General features: G+C 36.1%; 1 protein-coding gene across 3 annotated transcripts in view; it reads right to left on the reverse strand.

Annotated features, from left to right (window-relative positions):
• Positions 1 to 23,735, reverse strand: part of LOC117404058 (AP-3 complex subunit beta-1-like) — a 106,202-nt gene that overhangs the window by 81,263 nt on the left and 1,204 nt on the right. The window contains exons 1-7 of one of the 3 annotated variants that reach the window (XM_058994345.1): positions 18,395 to 18,576; positions 17,253 to 17,328; positions 16,776 to 16,850; positions 12,207 to 12,302; positions 10,086 to 10,246; positions 9,583 to 9,649; positions 1,412 to 1,594 (exon numbers count right to left, since the gene is read on the reverse strand). In XM_058994345.1, coding sequence (XP_058850328.1) covers positions 1,412 to 1,594; positions 9,583 to 9,649; positions 10,086 to 10,246; positions 12,207 to 12,302; positions 16,776 to 16,850; positions 17,253 to 17,328; positions 18,395 to 18,561 — 825 coding nt within the window. In that variant the 5' untranslated portion in view covers positions 18,562 to 18,576. Of the gene's footprint in view, positions 1 to 1,411; positions 1,595 to 9,582; positions 9,650 to 10,085; positions 10,247 to 12,074; positions 12,105 to 12,206; positions 12,303 to 16,775; positions 16,851 to 17,252; positions 17,329 to 18,394; positions 18,577 to 23,735 lie in introns of those variants that run through there. The other 2 variants (XM_058994403.1, XM_058994469.1) reach the window with 2 other exon arrangements.

Here is a 23,735-nt window from a genome sequence, read left to right on the forward strand (position 1 = left end):
GGACCTTTAACACTATCTTGTGTAAAATGCAGCACTCTCACAACACGTGAAATGAAAACAGGACGATGCCTGTGTATTTATTTATTGAACAAAACAAAAAACAAACCAAAACCCTAACTCCTCCAAGGAGTGCTTAGCTAAAGACTAACCAGTTCTAGCTAATAAAACTGGATGGCGAAGCCATTTACCGGTCACCAAAACATATATATACGTCTCCAAGTATCACAATACCTTTCAAGGTCTGCACACAGGTCTCTACCCACGCATTAGCCTTAACCCCGCACCCCCGGCACCATTGCATAGGAGGAAAAATAGATTGAACTATTGCTCTGACATCCTTACACCAGCGGGCAATAGTCTCCATGTGATTGGTTCACATCACTGTCAGCCCCCACCCCTTTTCAAAGGAACACCTCCATTCCAACAAGATAAAATGGCTGAATGATGAACTGCTGAACTGCTGTGACTTAACAGAAAATTAATTACAAAAAACATACTACAAAGGAAAGAAAAAAACTTGCGGTATGAACTTCAAAAACATTTTCTATTATTTATCTATGTTGTTTAGTTATTTACTTATGCTGTATCAGCTATATTTAAACAAAATACTGTAAAGCCATAAATATTCCACACCCATAAAACCTATTTTGCTCCAGAAATGTTGGCAACCTGTTGCACTGGTAGTAGTATATTACTTCATTATATGCACAGCACTAAGATATTCATGGCAAAAACATTTACATTTTTTTTTTCATATGCAAAAAAACGCATAAAAGGCTTGCAAATATTTATGGCTTTATAGTATATAAAGTCATATTTACTATCCAACTTTGCCTCTCATTATTTTGACGGACTCAGCTCATAGTGGAAAATTAAATGCCCCTCGGGAAGACTATTGTTACCTCCAGGGTGCCTGCGGCTTCGGGCATTATAGCCCCGTCGGTAACAATAGTCTTCCCTCAGGTCAATAATTTCCAACTATAGCCCTCCTCTCCAGTCCATATTTTTTATTTGTGTGAAGGGCAATACAGTACAGACTTTATACAGTAAAATATAGGACTTGTACAATTAACTGTCAACATGGACCAATCGTGAATTAGCCAAATTAGTGAATAGATAGCTAGATAGATAGATAGCTAGATAGATAGACATTTAAAATATATATAGTTTGGGGATAACTACTGTTACAAGTTCACTGCTCTGTCTCATTTGTTCTCATCTATTTCTGTGCTGTCCTTACCTGTGAAGCTTCATGGCTGGCTTTAGGGAGACAGAGAGAGCGTATTAATTAAAAAATAAATAAATAAATAAATAAATAAATAAATAAATAAACCAAACAAAAATAATTCCTAAAGTGAATCTGGGATAAGAGAGCTCAAGTGAATGGTTGAAGTATCGCAGCAGCACTCACCTGCTTCCAGGGGTTCAGGAACTGCGTGCGTGCGTATCTGGTGAGCATGTTGATGATAAGTACTTGTCCCCACTCCTCCACGTCCACCAGCAGGTTGCAGAGTTTCCGGTAATTCTTGTGAATCAGATCTATCCGATCCGGACACACTTCCTCAAATGCCATTACAACGCTCCCAGCAACCAGCTGTGTGGCAAAAGAAAAAAACCAAAAAAACAAAGTGAAACAAAAAGGTATGATAGCCGAATCAATTGGGAACAGGGACTACAGTGCCAACCCCAGGCAATGCCTAGTGTGAGCACAACACTAAGAGTTGATGAAACTAGGACTACAGTTCCAACCCCAGGCAATGCCTAGTGTGGGCACAACACTAAGAGTTGATGAAACTAGGACTACAGTTCCAACCCCAGGCAATGCCTAGTGTGAGCGCAACACTAAGAGCTGATGAAACTAGGACTACAGTTCCAACCCCAGGCAATGCCTAGTGTGAGCGCAGCACTAAGAGTTGATGAAACTAGGACTACAGTTCCAACCCCAGGCAATGCCTAGTGTGGGCACAACACTAAGAGTTGATGAAACTAGGACTACAGTTCCAACCCCAGGCAATGCCTAGCGTGTATGCAACACTAAGTTGATGGGACGGTATGCTGTTACTCAGTTTATATGTTGTGGTCAGTAGTTGCCATTGTGTTTGGGAACAGGAACTAAATCTTTTACGTTTTTTTTGTTTTTTTTTGCATGTATAACATTGATACATACAGGGTTCTCTTGGTAAAATAAATGAATCCAAGTTTCAAGTTTCAAGTAACCATTCTTAGCAATGATCCCCTCCAGTTTTATAACCACCCCTTTAATCTGTTAATTCTCTGCACTATACTGTATCTACAATACGTGTATTTTCAGATAAACTCCCAAATAGTTTCAGTGGAGCGGTTCACTTCCTCATTCATGAAATTCCAGTACACATTGCATTAAAAAAAAGAAATTACGAAGTTTGGGAACACACACTGCACTTCTAATTACTGTTGTAAGTGCCATTTCAAGGTCTGCCCCAGAAGTTCACATGTTTGTTTTCTTACTTTGTCTTGGCAAGCAGTGGTGTGAAGCAAGGGAAGGAAACACTTTACTTGGATAGAAAGTGTCTGGGAGCACTCCAGGTCCTCTTGTTAACTGTCATTTGACTTGAGTTTGACCTCAGCTCTACTTTAAACTGAGCATTTTGAAAGCTTTCAATAGCTTTACATACCTACAATTTTTTTCGTTTTATTATCTCCAGTCCTCATTCACCAGTAGTTTTTATTTTGGTTGTTTTCTGGGGGAGTGGGAGGATTTAGAAGTCTTCAGATTAATTCTTTAACCAGAGTATCTTTCAAGTGCTTTGCTATTTTAAATGGGAAGTCAGTTGCTAACCCACACTGGATTTTGTCAACTGATGAAGCCAAGACCATTTTTCAGTTATTCTTAGCTGTTAAACAACTTTGTAAAATAACTATACACATTTTTGCAAAGAAAAAAAAAAGTTTATTTAATTAAGTACAGTAGTCTTCGGCTAAGAGAACACCTCTCAGCAAGCAAGCGAAGTGTTCTCTAAGATGGAGTTGACCACCAGACACAATATGAATCAATAAATAAATACATTTTTATTACTTGTCATAACGCACATGCATCAACATATGAAATGAACAGAATGCGTAAGAGAAAAGCAATAGGCTGATGTATGTTAATAAACTATGATAATAAAGTAACAGACAAACTAACATTAATAAACTAACTGTCAAACTAAATTATCACAGCACCCCTACAGCAGCTCTAGATGAATTAATTAATTACGAATACATGTACAGGAGAGCAATATTCAAGACACGCGCAAAATTTAACAGAATGGTGAAGCAACTCATCAGAACGGAAAACACCAAATTGATTGGCAACTTGTGTCCCACAATGACAAGTCAGTTTTGAAAAGATTAAATAAACTATTTTAAATTTAAGTCTGATGATGATGAGTTATCAGGTTACAAAACAGTACTGTATCAGTTGTGAACTAATTGCTATCGTGCCAAAAAGGTGTTCTTTTAAGCGAAGTTCCTGTTTCTTTAGCTGGAGCATTTACAATGGGAAAAAATCAGTTTCACCACACTCTTAGCCAAAGTGTTCTCTATACGCGGAGACTACTGCAGTCTTGTTTTGTTTTTTAATGACGTGGAAGGTTTTATAGTGAAACTACAGTGACCTACAGTGAATATATATATATATATATATATATATATATATATAAAGTTTGAGAAAAAGGAAAACTGCTGTGTACGAAAATGATCAATAAGAAAAAACAAAAAAACAAAAAAAGAAAAGGATATTTCAGGTACTTAAAAAGGTAGAATAATTGATTACAAATCAATTATCAGGACGTTTCGGACTACAAGTCCTTCATCGGCTGAATACAAAAAAACAGCGCTTTAAGAAGTTGATAAAAAACAAACAAGTAGTCTTTTAAACAAAATTCCAGAATGTTGATGATGATGATGATGACGACCTCAGAATAGAATGTTCATTCCAAATGGCTCCAAAGTGCCTAGTTTGAAAATAAGTTCACATTCCTTTTGTTTCCTGACAGCATTAGTTCCATAGTATTGAACCATCCCACAAACTGTGATGTCTTCTATAGTGTGGTCATTTCTGTTAAAATGTCTGGCGACATCATCATCATCATCATCATCATCATCATCATCATCAACATTCTGGAATTTTGTTTAAAAGACTACTTGTTTGTTATATATTTCCAATCAGGTAATGCTTTTGGAAGCTGTTCAAGCAAACAAACTTTCTTTTCTCTGCAAGATTATCACATGATTTAAAAAGTAATATGGGGGGTAGCAAATATCAATTACATTGGCTTTCAATGCCCTCTGATCTAATATTTTTCATTTTAATTCTATAGTATATCTATCAGCCTCTCAGCTGAAATTCAAGACAAGCCTCTGACTATTTTCCATATAGATATGCCTTTGTGATTATAATAAGCATGCTTTGATATTGAACACTTTACTTATAAATTATTTTAAACACATGCTCCATTTTAATGCTTCTGTATATCTGTTTTTTTGTTTTGTTTTTTTTTTAGCCTCCAGCGACAAGAGGCAATTAAAGCAAAACACTGTAAAAAAAATGACAATTTCTGAAAATGATCAGATGCGCTGAAGTTTGCATTTTCAGTTATTTTCTGGCTCCTGTCTGACATTAGGTTTATTAATATGCAACCAACATTACGCTTGGAAGAAAGGAGCCTGGAATATAGTTTTCTTATTATAATAGACTTGCTTCTGGCCCTATGGGAATTGTATGTATTACTTATCTGCATAAACGTGAACTTGCATGTATTGACTCAAGTCCTGTTCCTGTTCCGATACCTGCTGAGCCCAGCAAGAACACTCGCAATTCTGAATGCAGCAAATTTGACAAACAAGAACTGCACAACAAGCAATTAGTATTATTATTATTATTGATAAAGAAACTGAAGTTTTGTAACTTTGTCTCCTTCAACTTTCAAACATTCAGTATTTTAAACCAAGCTTGCATCAGAAAAACAAATCCTATTGTTTTTGGGTTGGTACTTTACTTCAGTGTTTTTTTTTTTTTTATTCTACAAAGTGAGAAGTTAACTCAAATTCCAAATCTCTTCTGATCTTACGCTGCCACTATGACCAGAATCCATTATGCAAAAGCACAGCACAGTGAAATAAAGTTTGCAGTCGCTACAGTAGTTCATTTACTGTTTTATGATTTTAAATTAAAATGCAATGATATCTGAAATCTGTACAATGTGAACAATCAGGGAAAGAAATTGGTGGGAACTAACATGAATGTGACAACAAATACACACTGACTGACAGCCCATTCTCTATATTTTCTCTAAACCTGTCACTACTACTTTTAAACTACACAGGCTTAACTCGTGTTCATTTGTGAATTACAAGACTGCTGAAGCCACACAAGCAGATAGATAAGCAGGCATAAATACATAAGAAAAAGCAGATGTTTAGGAGCTAAACAAATAGAACTGTTCTATTAACAGAAGTTCTTTAAGTTTCCTCTTACAGATTGAACCTGTGATTTACAATCAAATCAATTTAAAAACACATACAGTTCCATATATCTGTATTTGAGTTAGACCCCTATTTCTATTCAATGGCTGTAACTAAAATAGGACCCACTGTGTTCCAAGGTTATGAAAATCTGAATTAAACAGTCTATTAGTCTAAATTTAGTCTATTTCTGTCAGTAAACATTTTGGGGAAACGTGTTGATTATCATCGTTAATACAGCAAATCAGTGCTAATTATCTTTGGTTACTGAATAAAATCACCACAACAGAACCTGTAGTGAGCTCATAATATTTAAATGCTGGTTTCCCATGTATGTATTTTTTCATATTAAAGCAATATACGGCACAAATCATTTGTCTTGCTGCGGTTGCCACAGCTTTGCTGTGCTGTTGCTATGAACTTCAGCCATTAGCTGTGCTCCAAGGTAAACTACATGCACCATCAACAAAACTGACATCCAATCTAAGGAGTTCATATTTTCTCCATATTATCTGTGCTAGTTGACAAGCTGGTAATGGAAAAATCACACTAAGCAAATGGTTCCTCTAATAACAATAAATTTCCTATAAAATTATGAAGGGCACAAAACGTTTCCTTGCATCTATTTTGTCATGAATTCTAATTAACGCTGCAAAAACCTGAGAGTGCTGGGTCATCACAAGAAGACTGTTGAGGCTTGATTGATAACGTGGTGCAAGTTGGCCTAAGCTGCCAACGTTCCTTTCTTTTAAATTAATGGCCATCCCACCTGCCCTAATCATGCAGCCCAAATGATATTCCTCTCCTTATTTCAATTTTCGAAAGACATGGGAAATAGGAAAGATCAGTCATTTATCTTGTAATAGCTGGATAATAGATCTATCACAAGAAACATCTGCACCCCACCCCCCACCCCCCACAGCGCTAAATCAATAACTAACACAAACATCGGTCAACCCATGTGTTTTACTATAGAAATACACCAAGTTATACAAAAGCGTTTACTGCACATCCAAAGAAAGTCTACATTGTTACAGCGCTTGGCCAAAAATATTTGGGGGTGGGGCTGCTTTGTTTTTTATTTTACACAACCGGATGCACATTAAAAAAAAAAAAAAATGCTTTCCACTAAACCGATTAAAATGAAAGCATTTCATCAGGTTTTTTCTCTTTTTTTTATTGCTTTATTTTTTTTTTTTCCCCATGCATGCTGATCCTTTTTGTTGCCTGTGCATTAACAAAAGATAATTATTCTAGTATTACTTTTTCCTGGAATCCCCCCCCCCCCCACCAACGACTCTGCCATTGATACACTTAAACTTTGTTGTTTTGTTGGTTATTTCCAAAATTCCCAAAGTATCAATACAACATGATCCACACTCAGACAGCAACGTTGCCACCTCTTGTCAGTCACCATGTAGTGTCCAGTGCATAGAGAAACACAAAGGGAGACAAGATATGAGAAGAAACACAAACGAGTACAAGTGCTTTGCTTATGGAATAAAAAAAATTCAATAAACCTTGGGTTATTATAAACAAAATGCATGTTTTTTTATTTTTTATGGTCGTTACTAGGGAGAGCTGGGATTTGATGCCCAGCAACCAGGCAAACACCATAGAAAGAAGCCGGTTTCTTCTGAACACTTAATCTTCACAAATATGAATTGCCATTTAAATACAGATAAACACAAAGCATTCGACTAACAAGGTGTTTTAAACATCAATGCCATTTTTTGTTTTAATTCAGCTATTCTCAGACCAGCCGATTACTGGTATGGGATTTTGCTTTGTTTGAGAAATAAAATATCAGAATTTCATCAAATATATTTAGACCGCTACTGGCTTGAAAAATAGTCAGCTGAAGTTATGCATTAAAAACAAACCCATTTGCCCAGTAAATACTGTTTTGCATGCAATAATCCAAATGGCACCTGCTAGCTCATTACTAGTCACCTTGTGAAAATAAAATTTGAAGCCGAGACGCAATCATTCTTCATTAAAACCTAACGTAAACATGCAATGAATCTGGTGTACAGTACTTTCACTATGCATTTCAATTAATTGTTTACTTCATTTTCAAGCCCCCAAATCGTTCATACGATATTACACAGTCAACCCAATTTTACAACCAAGTATTGTTTTAGGCTGACTGATGTGTTTACTGTAGCAGAATTAATGTGATCTTCAGCACATTCATTCTCACTCTAGAATGAGAAATTCTTAACAATTTAAGACTGTAGAATATAACAAATATATATATATATATATATATATATATATATATATATATATATATATATATATATCAATCTTTATTTTTATATAGTGCCTTTCACAAAAAATTGCCTCAAAACGCTGAACAAGAAAAAATAATAAAAACATTTAAGAAGAAATACAGAAATGAATACTTACAAACAATACAAACAAGTAATGAAGGCATAAGCTTTAATTAAAAAGCAAGTGATAAAAGTGAATGTAATTTACAGAACTGTGAACGCTCTGTCACAAAACTAAATTTTCAATCTTACTTTAAAAACAGCAACAGAGGGAGCCTCCCTCACAGATATATACAAATATTTATTTATTTATTTATTTTTACACAGTGTTAAATTGTTAAGAATGTTCCATTCTAGAATGAAAATGACTCTGTCACCAGGCCCAAATTAGATAGAGGAAGGAACGTATTAAACCTTCTCCATGCTGTCAAGTTAGCTTGGCTTTTCCCTGTCAGCTCTTGTTAAATGAACAAGGTTTACAAAAACAACACCACAGACTTGTTTTCAGCCTGTCAGAGATAAAAGGAACCCTTCCAGAGGTTACCACAATGATACCATCTTATTGTAGTCACCCTGGATAAAAGGCATGAATTACAAATCACAACAGATATCTACACATGTTCTCTGCACCACAAATTAACCAGGCAGGGCAAGTATACATGTACTTATCCCAATGCTCTATTAATCTCTCATCCTGATTATATTGTTGCAAGTATTTCATTTTAAAAAGGTCACTGTCCTTTATTCTGAAATAATCTGACAATAACCCGCCCTTCCCCAAGACAGACGATCACTTCCTGTGACCATTTAAATGGTATTGGCATGTAGAACAGGAAGTGATTTGGGTATCAGGAAGCAACCGCAGCTCTGAACATTATACAATTTCATTTTAAATATCAACATAGCCTGAATTAAAATATTTAAGGAACACAGGCAAAGAGCCAAAAGATATGCAACACATGAAAAGGCGGACCAGTGATCATGTTTCTAGGGTTACTAAGAGCTAGGAAACAAGAATTGATTCCATTGTTAGTACTTTGTCGAGAGATATTAATGCGGTTTTGTACCTGTATTTAACATTTTATGCATACATTACTATTCTTAATTTCTTAAATACAATAGACTCTCGCTAATTTGACCCAAAGTATGTTCAAATGATGTGTTCAGAGTACTGATCAACCTGTACCATACTAAAAACTACGTTTTATGGGGTTTTTTTATATTTCAGTTTAATCAAAAATCAGCCTTAATCATTTAAATTAAAAAAAAAAATGTAAAACTCTTGAGACAGCTGTAAAGATTCAGATTATAGGTCAATTCAGATTAGCAAGAGTCTACTGTCATTTATTTTTTGGCATCTCTGTATAAAAAAAAAAAAAGAAAAAAATGTAATCTTAATGTGTACCCCATTAAGGTAATTTTGTCTTTATAATGGCTATTTAGAAAGCTATGAATTTGAGTGCTTGAAGTATCGTCTTACAAATACAATGCTGTAAAACTGCACTCTTCTAGTATATTTTACAAAGCAGGTAACAAATAAAACGTACTTGTAATGCAAGGATTTGTCTCCCCCATGTGCCCAACTGCTATTATTAAGTATATCAGAGAAACCAAACTGGTGTACAAAGGGCTTATTTGAAAATAACTGGGACTGCTTACTAGTTAACACAATAACCCCCTCATGTAAAAGATGAGGTAACAAGGCATTGGGAGTACTGTGTTCACAACAGCTTGGTTGCTATGACTACATAGCAGCAATATAAAAGAGACACAAAGGAGGCCTGCATTGTAAACTCAGATGGATTCATATTTTACTTACCGTGCTTTTATCCTTTAGTAGTTTTTCAATTACTTCAATTAAATGTTCTTTCTGATCTGGGTCAAGACTGAAAAATAAATAAAATGCTTAAGTTATGTACATTATTCTTGAGGTTTTTTTTTCTTCATTTCAATGTTTTGTTTTGCATTATTTAATTGTTTTAGTTTTGATGATATATAAAATTACTAAAAACTTAACGTTTATTGTACATTCCAGCTGCTTTTTATAACCTGTTCCTGTGCCACAGTACTGTACTGTGATTCATGTTTGTGTATACGCAGATATGCATATAAATACTATTTATTATACTGGATACGTAAATTAAAGTCAGGAATGATAAACAAATCAACATTACTGACCTTGTACTGACTGCTTCTTGTTAATATCGCTGTTAATATCTTGGTAAATACATTTGATAGTGCTGTATTTCAAGACTTCAAATACAGATTGCTAGTATTTAAAGTTGTGTTAATTCATTTAAGTAATTGCCAAGGCTTCTTTACCTGTACAGTTTTTGAATTGCATGAGCTGCAGTTTTTCTGACATATGGTGACAAATCTGTGGCTGCTTCTTTAATGGCCAGCATCATGATTGGAACAATAATAGGCACTCGGATACTGGATAAAACTCTCAGAGCACTAGCACGGATGAGCTGGTTAGGATCCTACAACAAACAAAACAAAAATGGAAAATAGAAGAAAAAATGGCATCAGGTAAGCCAGAACACAATGTTATGTATTTAAAATGTTCATCATAGCTGTTTTAAAATACAGTGACAATGAAAAATACATCAGATACACTGGAAAACAGAGAACTGCAATCATACCTATTTGACGTAAGAAATGCCATTTTAAAGATGTTTAAACTGTAAATTGAAATCAACATATTCTTATATGGTTTTTTTATGGTTCAAATCAACCTAAAGGCAGTATCAGAAGTCATGTTTTCTTTCCCAAGTAGTGTATAGGTGTTGTATGTGAAGCATTCCACGCTTTGTTGTTTTTACGGGCAGCATACCACATTCTTCTCTAAGTTTGCACTATGACTACACTATGTTGAAAAACAAAAGCAAAACACAAAAAAAAAAACTGTGCATCTCAATGCTGTAGCTTTAAAGTCCAATCTGGGATACATGGTTTTCTAAACTCGCTCATAGCACAGCGGACTATCTAGCTGTATTAAGTGCTGTGCTAGCAGTCTGTTTCAGACTGAAAGTAGCTTTTTCCCCCCCAAGCCTGACGGCAAGATAAATTGAAGCGTGATTGAGAACTAGCAGGGGTTGAAATAGGTTTTCTGTACAGGGGGCTGTGCCACAGCAGCAGCTATTGGAACGTCAATGTCTCAGTCAGGATGTCTGCTACAAGTTTTGTGGTTGTGTTGTAGTAACAGCTCAGTATGCACTGAATTACCACAAAATCTGCTACCAAAGCATGCCTTTATAATATAAACATACAAGAGCCAACTTCCCAACATTGCTGTATGTTTAACACATCTTTGTCAAAGGAAAGTGTGTTTGAATAAAAAAAAGAAAAAACAGTGGAGGTACTTCTAGGCTTTTGTTGCCATGGTAACTACACTCAACTTATTTCTATTTAAATCTATTAAATGTGTTTGTGGCGTCATTTACTACATAGTTCATGATGTAACGATGTAATGATCATTATATAATTTTATATCTTCTAAAACTACAAATTGTACGTCATTCATGTTTTTATGTTCATGTTTTCTAAAGTGTCGAACCATTGGTTCATTTACTTTTTTATTTCTTATGTTTGATAGGTGATTCTGTATTATTTTATATAATGATGTACCTGTCCTACATATTTTATTGTTACATTTTTGGCAAAAAATACCACAAACAAGGTTGCTAGTTTTGCATGAAGGGTTTCTTAAGACTAAATATTTATTTTCTCTGTTTGCTATGTCACTTTTATCTTTACAAATATATATGCATACTTTACATGTGCTCTTACAGGTTTTAATGTCCTTTAATGTGTCAATGATCTATTTATTTACTGTGGCCCAAAATGTCAGCTAAATTTTCACCCCTTCTAAAAGCCACTACTGGCATTTTGGAAATATTTTTCATTTTTTCTGAATTATGAAGTATTCGTAAATGCTTCCAAACTATTTTTGAAACGTTGGAGATTATATATAGAGATACACACACACAATAAAAGCTTCGTTATCCTGTTTCAAAACACCTTCTGACCTTAAAGACCATTTCCACTAAATACATTTTTTTTTTATAAATAAGGGCTGTTATTGATGCAGATCTCCGTTTAAACATTGTTTTTTGTAGTCCTGTACTATATAAATGTAAAAATATATACATATATATATTTAAAGTTGTTGTTTTCTTTGTTGTTTATTTTGGTTAGTCATGTGTATTGTTTGTCCAAATAAAGCTGTTCTTGCTCCCGTCTCTGCAAACGACTTTTTGTCATACCTGTATGTACCTGCAGGAATACTTTACACTGACTAACACTGACCTTCAGTGCACGCTGGAATGTGCTGATGGAGAGAAGCAGGAATACTTTACACTGACTAACACTGACCTTCAGTGCACGCTGGAATGTGCTGATGGAGAGAAGCAGGAATACTTTACACTGACTAACACTGACCTTCAGTGCACGCTGGAATGTGCTGATGGAGAGAAGAGCCACATCTTGCTGCTCTTCTGCATAGCGAACCAGGTACACGTACACCAGCTTCTTCAGCTGAAACCAAACGGCAGCAAATAAAGAAACATTGAGAAAAAGCAACAAAAAAATACAATGGTACATAAAACTTAACAAGCCTGTGTAGAAAAATATTATCTTCATCAATATACAAAAGCAACAAAAACGTAAACAAGGCAATAGGACATCTCCTTCTGGGCGCTTCGGTTCACAGAAGACTTCGAGGGGAGAGCCTGTACTTACCATTGTTACTTGCTGTGATGTCTGTATTCCCACATTATAGTTTTGAACATATTGTAATGTTTGGGTCCTTGTCACTAAAATGTCTTGATGCATCACAACATCTCTCGTCCTTGCAGACATTTTCACACAGAACACTATCACATACCGACCGAGGAGGGGGCATCAAAAAAACTGCACAATGTTGGCAAAGATATTTCCAAAACGGTAAGTTACAGCAGGGTTCCCCAATCCTGGTCCTGGGGACCCACTGTGTCTGCTGGTTTTCATTCCTTTTTATTTGTTTTCAGCTCTTAAACAGTTGCACAGTTCAAGTTACTTACAAAATGTTATAGCTAACTTGAAATCTGCAACTGTTTAAGAGCTGAAAACAATTAAAAAGGTCTAATTAATTACATTTTCAGTTCAATCAAGGGTCTAGTTAAGTAATTGAGAGCTCAGTTGGAATGAAAACCAGTCTTCACAGTGGGTCCCCAGGGCCAGGATTGGAACACCCCGAGTTTCAGGATGCGTTGTGAACCCTACAGCCAGTTCAGTAACACTGCTTTCATTTATTCTTCAGACATGCAAACTGGCTGCGACTCTTGTTTGGTTTGGTTTTGTTAATTCCAATAGAATCATGCATTCCGTGTGGGCAGCCATTGTGTTCATCATCATAGGTCTTCTCTGTGCCCTTTGGAGGGCATGAGCTACTTCTGTGGTGGAGTGCAATGCACACAGGTTGTTTTTTTGACATTTTAGCAAGGGGACAATTTATTTGTTTACAGTGTGTGTCCCCCTCCCCCTCCATCAGCGGTATTGCTTGGCAATTTGGTGCATTTAGTGTTATTCATGTTGTGTAATGAACAACATGTTCAGGGAGGCACAATTTTGGCTAAGCCTGCATTTGACAAAAACATAAAAGGAAAAGATGGGAGAAATTATATATATACACTATATATATATATATATATATATATATATATATATATATATATATATATATATATATATATATATATAGTTATATTTCAATTGATATTTCTATACATAATAATATATATTTCCAATTGTCTTGGTATTGCTTTGTTTTTAAAGTTATTAAAAGGTATGGTTCCTGATTATCTTAGTACTTTGGTCAGAACGGTCAGTACTGGCTAAAGTTTGCGATCTCATGATTCTGGTAGTTTGGTAGTCCCAAGGATACGATCAGGAGACGATCAGGAGACCTGGCTTTTTCTTATCGACTCCCAAAAACCTGGAACACTTTTTCACATGGTTTAAGAATGGAATTTGATAACCTCTCATTTTTTGGTTATAAAGAGCGTATTGGGGATTTGCTTAAAACTCTTTGCCACTGCTGTTCTTTTAGTCCACATTGAAAAGAAAAAAAAAAGGCGCTGTATTACTGCTCCTTTGTTTATTTGTTGTTACTGTCTAAGACTGGACCACACAAATATTAATTGTGTTGTTTTATGTATGATTGTGTCTGTGTATGACAGGACCCCCTTGTAAATGAGGCCTTGGCCTCAATGGGTTAATTTCCTGTATAAATAAAAAAATAAAAAAATAAATAAATAAATAAATAAATAAATAAATAAATAAATAAATAAATAATCTTGACTAATTAGGCCAATAATTGGTTAAATTAAGTAACAGAGATTGGTTGAAATGAAAACCAGCAGCCACAGTAGCTCTCCAGGACCAGGGTTGGAGATCCCTGTATTACATTAATTTAATTTGCATTGTTTTGGTATATTACTATGCCACACTTTGCATGGCTACAGATAATGCATGGCAGCATTGTCTTTATCAGCTCCCAACAGCACTGTTCTGTATTGTTTTGAAAAGGAAAGGGTGTTCAGACAAGTCTTGATGAGCTGATGTGTTTCTTCTCTGAAGTTCACAGTGCAGGCATTTATAATTAATTTTGATTTCTGTGTTTAAGCAACTTGAACTTAGTGGGCAGCATGATTTCAATCATAACTGTTTGGAAAACAAAGGATATTCAATAAATACTCAGAATGTATGCACTAGACTTTGAATTGAGTAGCTACAGAAATGAATGCCACGGACAGACTTTCAAAGTGACAGAACGCAATAGGATAATATGTGTGTATCCGTTACATAATCAAGCCCCATACAATAGCATATAAAAGTCTGTGAACTACAACAGATGTTTATTCAAGCGTGTCAATGCTAACAAGAGGACAGCAGAAGCACATCCTTGTAAGAACATCATCATTGCTGTTGTATTGTATCACCTACAATGAAACGGGCAATCAGCAAACTGATTGATACATGGCTGGGTTTTTCCATTTTTCTTCTGCACTACATATTCAGCAGTCAAACAAAACATTCCCCCGGTTCAGCATTTAAAGAAATGTTTGGTAACATCGACAATTTGATCAAAGTCCTTTAAGCTTGCACGTCATCACCAAATTCCCCAATCTTGTGATTCTAAAGGGTAGTACGAGGGGTCACAAACCCATGGCTGCTTTGCGCCGCAATCCAGTGAAGCAAGCCAAACACTATTTATCACTTACTTTGCATCATTTTGATTGTATAAAGTATAATATTGCTCAATATACATGCAATGTTTATTTGTAGACAGTATACGGTACACAATGTAAAATAACAGACAGAAAAACATTTTCTTCTTCCATTGTTCTTTGAAGACAGTGTAAAAAAAAAAACAAAAAAAAAAAAACAAAAAAAAAACCCTTTATTCTTTCCAAAATTGAATTAAAGATTCAATATTGAAGGGGAAAATCAGCTCACAAAGAATGGCTTGTCTGGCAATCCCTGAATCCTGTACAGTAAACACATTGCTTTCTAAAACATTGTAGGGGCCTTTAGTGGATCCTGGGGTGAATCACAATTAAATCAGAGACTAAAATCACAACCTCAGGTGCCTCTGGGCAGCAATGCTTTTCACCCAGAGGACCCCATGGAGTCCTGATAGCGTAGAAAATGTTCAACGCTACCGTAACCTTGCAATCTAACCCAATAAATGACTTGATGGGTTCTGTAATACTTTCTCTTGGAGAAAATCATCTTGAGGTCGCTGTTCCAAAACCATTTTTGTACTAGTTTAGGAACACAGCATCCCAGTATTAAATCACAGAAGGCAGCAAAACAGTCGATCTGTTCCTGTGCTGGTTTTGATTAAATCCGATCAATGCCGGCCACAAGAGGCCTGCAAACTGTCTGACTGCAGGTGTGCAGTGAAATCTTCTTTTCCACCAAGCCTCTGTGTGAGCAGTAACGGGAGCGCTTGGAACAACGTGACTGCAGCTCTTTGCCACCAGTTACCTCTATTCTGTGTTACAATGGTCCCTGCAGAGAAGCTAATTACAACAGTACCATATTAGGCTTCAAGAACACAGGCAGATCTCCTGTTGCCAGCTGTTTAACTCATTAATCAATACTCACGAATGAGACTTCATGACTTATTGGCTAAACCTTTGATTATTTGTATTCCACACTGCTGACACATTACTGGGTCACAGAAGACACCAGTTTCCACCCCATGACAAACAACGCATCCCGAGACCCCAATTTAACCAGGACAGGAACATAAATTAAAATTGCAATTTCATAACACCTGAACAGCCTGTACTTCTTAGCCAAAGCACCACTTCAGAAAATGTATTTCTAATACAACATGCAGAGAACCGTTCGTAAAAGTATGGATAGCTAGGTTTTAGTCAAAAACAATCTGTCAATAACAGCAACAGACCTGTTTTAGGTGAAGATATATTTTCCCACCATCTCTTGTAAACCAAAAAACATTGAGAACAATTCAGTAAAAAGCGCAAGGTCATAAAAAGCATCCTTTACTTGCTGTTCTACATAAAGGCAAACGAGATCATCAAGATGAAAATAAGAACAAGATTTTCCCCTTTTAATGACTACCACTTACTCCAGTTAAGCTCACTTTACAAATTATTAATGTTTATGATCTTGTTATTTTACTTTTCTAGAACATCTGAGAAATCCAGCATGTATGAATGCATCTCACGTTATAGTAATGAAATTCAATGTACAGCAACCAGTCGACAGACCGGTCGACTGCAAACCCCCCCCCCCCCCCCCTCAATAAATCATTTAGAAACTATACCAAAGAATATCAGTTCAGGACTTCCCAAAGGATATGGTTCAGATTTAGTAAGTGCCTTTCACTGTAACTTTACAGCTCTTGCCTTTTACATTATAAGATTCATTACTTTTGCAGCACAACATTTGCCTAGGTCTGCATCAATGTTCATGGACCAGGTTTTTATACAGTACCTCGATGTTTTTACTTGCCACATTCTTCACCACTGCGGGGAATAATTCAGATGCATTCTTTCCTTTAGCAATCAGCTGCAAACACATAAATAGATACATATGAGTTCATAACTTTTAAATGTACACTTGACAAAATATAACAGCATCAAGTAATCCACTTCATGTTTAGTGCATGCTGTAAATAGTAATTGTACACACAGTCAATTTGGAGTTATGGCCACAGTGGAGTGAATTAAAATCACTGATTAGTTGTTTGACAAAAGACAGCTTGATAACCAAAACTGTGGAACAATTTCAATGTATTTATCAAAAGGATCTTGAAAAATGCAGTTAAGACATACATTAGTGTGACATGAAGGGTCAATATAATTTAGAAATATGGGTTCTCATGCCAAATATACAGTAGCCATATATTAGATTACACACTAAATGCAAAATGTAGTTAAACAAAACTTTATACGACATAGCCATACTTACCCCGACAATTCTTTTCATTGCCTCCAGCTTTGAGGAATCCTTGCTGCTCTCCAACATTGCTTTAAGGTCATCATTTCTTTAAAAACAATGTAAACACACACACAGAAAATAGGCATGAATACAGGCTTCATCAGGTACAGTATAACAGACATGAATAGAGGCTTCATCAGGAACAGTATAACAGACATGAATAGAGGTTTCATCAGGTACAGTATAACAGACATGAATTGAGGTTTCATCAGGTACATCAGGGTAATGGTATTCATGCATCCAGAGTTACAGTATACAGTAGCCTACGAAAGCGGTTCTCTACAAGTCTCTACTGCAGTACTGTTTTTTCATTGTAAGCTTGGGTTATAAAGTTAATTCATTGTTATATTATTACGGGACAGTCTTGTTATCTCTACTCCACCTACATAACACATTTTCCTATGAGTCAGAACTGCTTCATTGTCTTAACCTATTTAAAGTCACTGACTGGTTCAGAGTCTATCCTGCTGGGCAAGTGCTTGTAGATGAGGTTAGGCTCAAGGAAACCATGGATTTACTGGAGCAAACTGCAAGTCCAGTAGTAGCCAAGATTATACTACTGTACAGCTGGTCACAAGGATCTGACAGTACAAGACTTGAAAATTTTGTTTTTCGTGGCGTTTGTAACATTTTCTGTAGCTCTATAAATTGCTGTTCGTTTTCAGTTCATTAACAAGATAATCCATCAAGTAGATTCTGAGGACAAAGGCAGTGCACAATGTAAAAACATTCGCACACAATACTATAGCAGGTAAAAAAAAAAAAAGACATACACATACAAAGCTAATGAACAGTTTGTTGCAATACAATCATTAGGCCTTATGTAAATCACAGAGAATAAAACTTGAGAGAATACATTACAGACTATACTCTATCACAATTACAGCAGCTTTTTCAATGGTAAGGGTCCATACAGTATTACACAACTTACTTTCAAGAGTTACATTATTGTGTAATTAATTAAAAGTGCCTTAATCAACAAACATATAGCCATACAGCATGGTGGACTTTAAGCAGAATGTGTTCACCGACAATTAAAAGATACTCAATAACGCGGGAGGGGTGTGGAACCCCAGCCCATTAGCCATTAGCTGAATGTGTCCTGTACATACCCAGCAAAGCTCTCTAGCTCCACATTGTTCTCTGAACGAGTCAGTCCTCGCTCCTCCACAGATGGCTCTGGTTTGAATGTTAGCTGCAGGCTTTCAGCTGTCACTAGTACGGTTTTAACAGCACACATTGCATCCACTCTGCGCAGCAACGAAAAATCACATTCCATTGTTCCTTTGCAATAAACCTGATTTGTGAGATCCTAAGAAAGTACAGCAGCAGGATTTAATTTACAGTCCCGTCAGTCTAAAAATTAATGAACTGCGAGTCCTGAGAAAGTACAGCAACAGGATACTAACACCCTGGCTCTGTTTTGTAGCCACAGAAAAAAAATCATTCACACCAAACCTATAAAAAGCCACTTCCACCCAAAAGAAAAAAAAAACCCTTATCAGCTTTCCTTTGTAAACACTATTCAAATTATTTCATCAGCTTTCTCTATCAGAAACACACTTTTTGACCTCACCCAAACCGATTTGTATTTTAGACAAATACAAGAATAGGGTACATCAAGTTCAACAGCTAGAAACAGAATGTTACTTCTAACTCCATTGTTAACTCTCTAACATTCAGGGTGTCTCTATTCAGTGTCAGTGTCTTCAGCTAAGCAAAGAAAAGCCACCCTTCTTATGCTTTAAGGCAGGCTTTTGAGGCCTAGCCAAACTAGTTTTGCCCGAATGTTTCAGCTTATTTTTTTAAATAAAGCCTTATTTTGTATTTTGTATTATTTATTTGTTTTCCTGTAAAAGATGTTCAGGAGCTGCTCTTCAATTCTACAGACGTTGCCACAGATATAGTACTATGTATTGCCCGACAAACAAAAATGAAGCTCCCTATATGGCACTAGTTCTTACTCCTATAAAGCCACTTCTAGCCTAAGTTACATACATGTACTGTATCTATAGCAGACAACTAGAACTGAAGAGCAGGTCCTGAACTCAGGAGAAAACACCTGAGCACAGACTGACCGAAAAAGGAAAATCGCCAGAAAAGTACTCTGTAAGAATACATGAAACAACAAGTGAGCTCAGTTCTAACGGTACAACATTGTATAGCCTACACTGTATAGAAGCGCTGACAGTTCAATAAGCCATTGTAAGATAACTTACCACCGCTGTCATTTGAGGTATTCATTTGACATCTGTCGGTGAGATTTCATTTTTATTCTTTTCCATTCACTTCAAGGCTATCATCCTCAGCTGCACGGTTGTTAAGCTGCTGAGATATCCAAGCTGTAACCCTGACTAAAGGATCATCTACCATTTTCAACAGCTGTCACAAAAATACATTCCTCGCTCTCTTTCCTGATCTCTCACCACTTTCACTTTCAAATCAACAACAGGGTACTATGTCAAGTTTACCTTTACATACAGTATTAGATCCTACTCACTCATATTACAGTCTATTGAACTGGTATCCCTTAGTAATTGCCTACAGAAGTACATTACTTTATTTGTATATTACAGTATTCTCTTTCCCAACCAACCCATATCTGAACTTAAGGTTGAGTGAAAAGAGGATTCTCAAGTAGTTCCTGCACTCTTTTTTAAAGGTGGAAAACATTAAGAAATTGTCCAGTAGACAAACGTTTCATAGCGCCTTAATCAGTTTTGAAAAGGCCTTAAAATAGCAACACGAGACTCATACTGGATATTGTTTTGGCTACCACAGTATACTACAGTAGTTCTCCATTGTCTGGAGGACTGTCTAATGTGGAATACGTGAATAGTTAGACTGCTAATTACATTTCTTCATGCCTGGCAACATTGAAGTGTATTAATAATAATAATAATAATAATAATAATAATAATAATAATAATAATAATAATAATAATAATAATAATAATAAGGGCTATTGAGAACAAGAATGTGTTTTAGTGTTGGGCTTGTCATAGAATTTCTAATTTCAGATGGCATGGTAGAGTGAGCATCTAGCATTTGGGAAAATGTTAGCTAGTAAACAGATTGAAATTATAAATCAGGTATGGAAAACCATGTTATATTGTTTCTTGCGGTTGCAGTTATAAAATGAACTGACTGTCACCCCCCTCAATTGTCACATTATCAAAAAAAAAAAAAAGTGCTTGTCAAACTACTGCAGCTTGTACAGCAATTGCTGTCATTGGGGGAAGACACAAAGTTCACAAAGATGCTAATATAAAAGTGAAGATTCCATGTGTTTTCTGATGGGGCACACATCACTCAAAATTGCAACTGCTGAGTTTTCCAGCACAGACAGCATTGCAAAAAGACTATGCTGTGAAAACCCAGGACACTTGTCTTACATATGCAATTTTATTTTTATTTTTTATTGGTGCAATCAAGTTTATTAAACATGTTGTCTCCTAACATGGTAAGCTACTTTTTGCTATAACCAGCAGCACTTCAATACAAACAATATAGGGTTATGGGACTGCAAACGTCTGTGTATGGAGGAATACTGGCACGAGTGAACGGACTGAAGCTGAAAGCAGAGGTCTGTTTAAGCGCTAAGAGTATTGATATAACTACACACAAACGTGCACCATCCTATAACTTATTGCTTTATTATTGCTTTATTATTATTAGTATATTGCTTTATTAATACACAAATAAAAAATCCCGATATACGTTATTTGTTTTCTAATCATTACCAGCTTCAAGTAGTCCATTGTCAATTTGATTGAAGACAGAAAAGGTTAATAAAGAGAACACCATTAAGTGGCTGAGGTATGCTGCCAATTGTGATGTCACCGTTTTGACTGGACTTTGCAGTTGAATGGAATTGAGAGGTGCCTCAGGTCAGACTTTTTCAAAGCATGCGACATCAACCACGCTGTTATGGAGAATAAAGCCCAGTAAAAAATGAAAGCGGCATGGTCGATGTCATGAATAGGGTTTCTCCGTGATGTGTCGTGTAATAGAGTAGGCAAAACATGCGATTGGCTGAAAGATCCTGAGCAGTCTACAGTATCCCATACAGTACTGTTGTTTTATACTGGCAATACTGCCTCTAAAATGTTGTGTCTACTGCCATCTTGTGGATAACAACACATTCTTGGGTGCTGTGTGCTGTTTCTGTTCCACTAAAGCAGGGCTTTTCAAACTCAGTCCTGGGTCTGCTGGTTTTCATTCCAGCTGAGCTCTCAATTATTTAACTAAACCCTTAATTGAGCTGATCATTTGCTTAATTAGCCCTTTTTACTGTTTTCAGCTCTTAAACAGTTGCAGATTTCAAGTTAGCTGTAACATTTTACAAGTAACTTGATCTCTGCAACTGTCCGAGAAACTAAAGAATCACTGTATGACAGGGATTTCATTTTCAGCACGTGCACCCTGGCCCTTCAGATTCATTCCAGTCTGGCTTTTATTCCAATTACCTCTTAAATTAGCTAAGTGACCCTTTGTTGGTTAATTAACTAATGTAGGACCTACTTGGAATAATAAAGACCGGCACTGGAATGGATCTCAAGGACCAGAGTTGTGCACCATTGTAATATGTACCGTACCCCTAACAACAGTCTCAATATTTTTTGTTAACATTTAGTGTTGTTGGACAGTTAATGACATTTTATACTCTTTCAGAACAGCAATATTGATTTCCAACTCTGTGGTAGTCTGCTCAACCATTTACTGTCGTGGAAACGTGTTAAAAATTTTTACCAGAGCAGAGAGAAAAAGAAAAGAATGTTTACACAGCAAAATACCTAAATTGGATTTCCTAAATGGGTTTCTTCAACCGTGACAGCAAAGACTTTTACAGCCATGAGATACCTGTGGAAGTGTCTATTCTGGAAAGCAATTTGGTTTGATGCAGCTGACTTCTGGGGAAAAGGTGTTTACCGTGTCTGGACTCTCAGACATTTGGCTTTTGTCAAAAATAGGTCTCTAGTTTCAAATAAAATTAGAGAAATGCTACATTTCAACAAGAAATGCATTTTCAATGCCTTTCCTGTTACTCTATATACATTGATTTAAAAAAAAAACAAACAAACACAGAGCTAGTTTCAAACTGAGTTTCATAGTAGTTTGGGCTGAATAGAAAAAGAGTACATAAGGTACTTTATGATAATAATAGATCACTAACAAAGGGGCAGCAGTGTGGAGTAGTGGTTAGGGCTCTGGACTCTTGACCGGAGGGTCGTGGGTTCAATCCCAGGTGGGGGTCACTGCTGCTGTACCCTTGAGCAAGGTACTTTACCTAGATTACTCCAGTAAAAACCCAACTGTATAAATGGGTAATTGTATGTAATGTGATATCTTGTAACAATTGTAAGTCGCCCTGGATAAGGGTGTCTGCTAAGAAATAAATAATAATAATAATAATAATAATAAAGAACATAACCTTGTCCTCCAAACAGTAATGCAAACAGCCGGGATTGTAACACAGTACATCTGCATCAAACATCGAGCCCTATTCACAAAGCTTTAACTTTGATATCAGTGAAATTGTTCTAGACGACTGATGGTTTCTTTATTCGGGTCATTCCATCTCAAACTGGGTTCTGAATGTCTGACATGTCAAAGATTTCATTTGGTTAATTCATGAGAAATAAACAAACCCACAGTTTCAGCTTGTTCGTTGTTGCCCTTTCCCTCCCTCCTTGGTAATGCTGTGAACCGCCTGCTGTTAAACTGTTTAACTACAGCGTTGATCATGAGTTTCAATAAAAGCTATCACAGAATAGACAGAATCTCCTTGAACTTTACATCAATGTCATCGTGTTTTTTCAAAAACACCTGAAATGTCAACTTGATCATAACAGTGTATCATGATTCCTACAAGGAGAAAAGCAAGTTCAAAGGTGGGACACAAGAGACACCATATAAACTCCAAATACTAGAGTACTACTGTTCCTAGCTTTTCAGTGGGTGAAATAGGGGCAACAAACAAGATCACTAACAAAGAAAAAAAAACACAAAGAAATATGAAGTTTGTGTATATTTATGAAATTTCCTCTCATTACTACAGCAATCTGATGTACGTATCTAGCGCATGTGGCTCAGGAGACACAGCACTAACCATGAGGGAGGGAAAGGGCTAATCCCCAAAGCCCCTAAACACTAGGGACGTGTATTTCACAACAAGACATGTACTGTATGTCGGATATACATTTCTTCAATGAAAACCAGCAACCTCATTATCTCACTATAAAAAATCCAATCAAACATTGACTTAAAAATTAATTATAATTAGAAACTTCTCTTGTTTTTAATTTGTGAAAAAACACACCAAACTTTGTAGACATCTTTGGTAGGAAGCTGCCTACCAGCATTTGGCTGTTACCAAGACAACCAGGTGGTAACTTTTTTCTGTACATTTTGTACATTAAGGTGACTTTTTAAGCAATTCTACTGAAAAAC

This window comes from Acipenser ruthenus, chromosome 1 (genome assembly GCF_902713425.1).
Source record: "Acipenser ruthenus chromosome 1, fAciRut3.2 maternal haplotype, whole genome shotgun sequence".
Lineage (NCBI taxonomy): Eukaryota > Metazoa > Chordata > Actinopteri > Acipenseriformes > Acipenseridae > Acipenser > Acipenser ruthenus.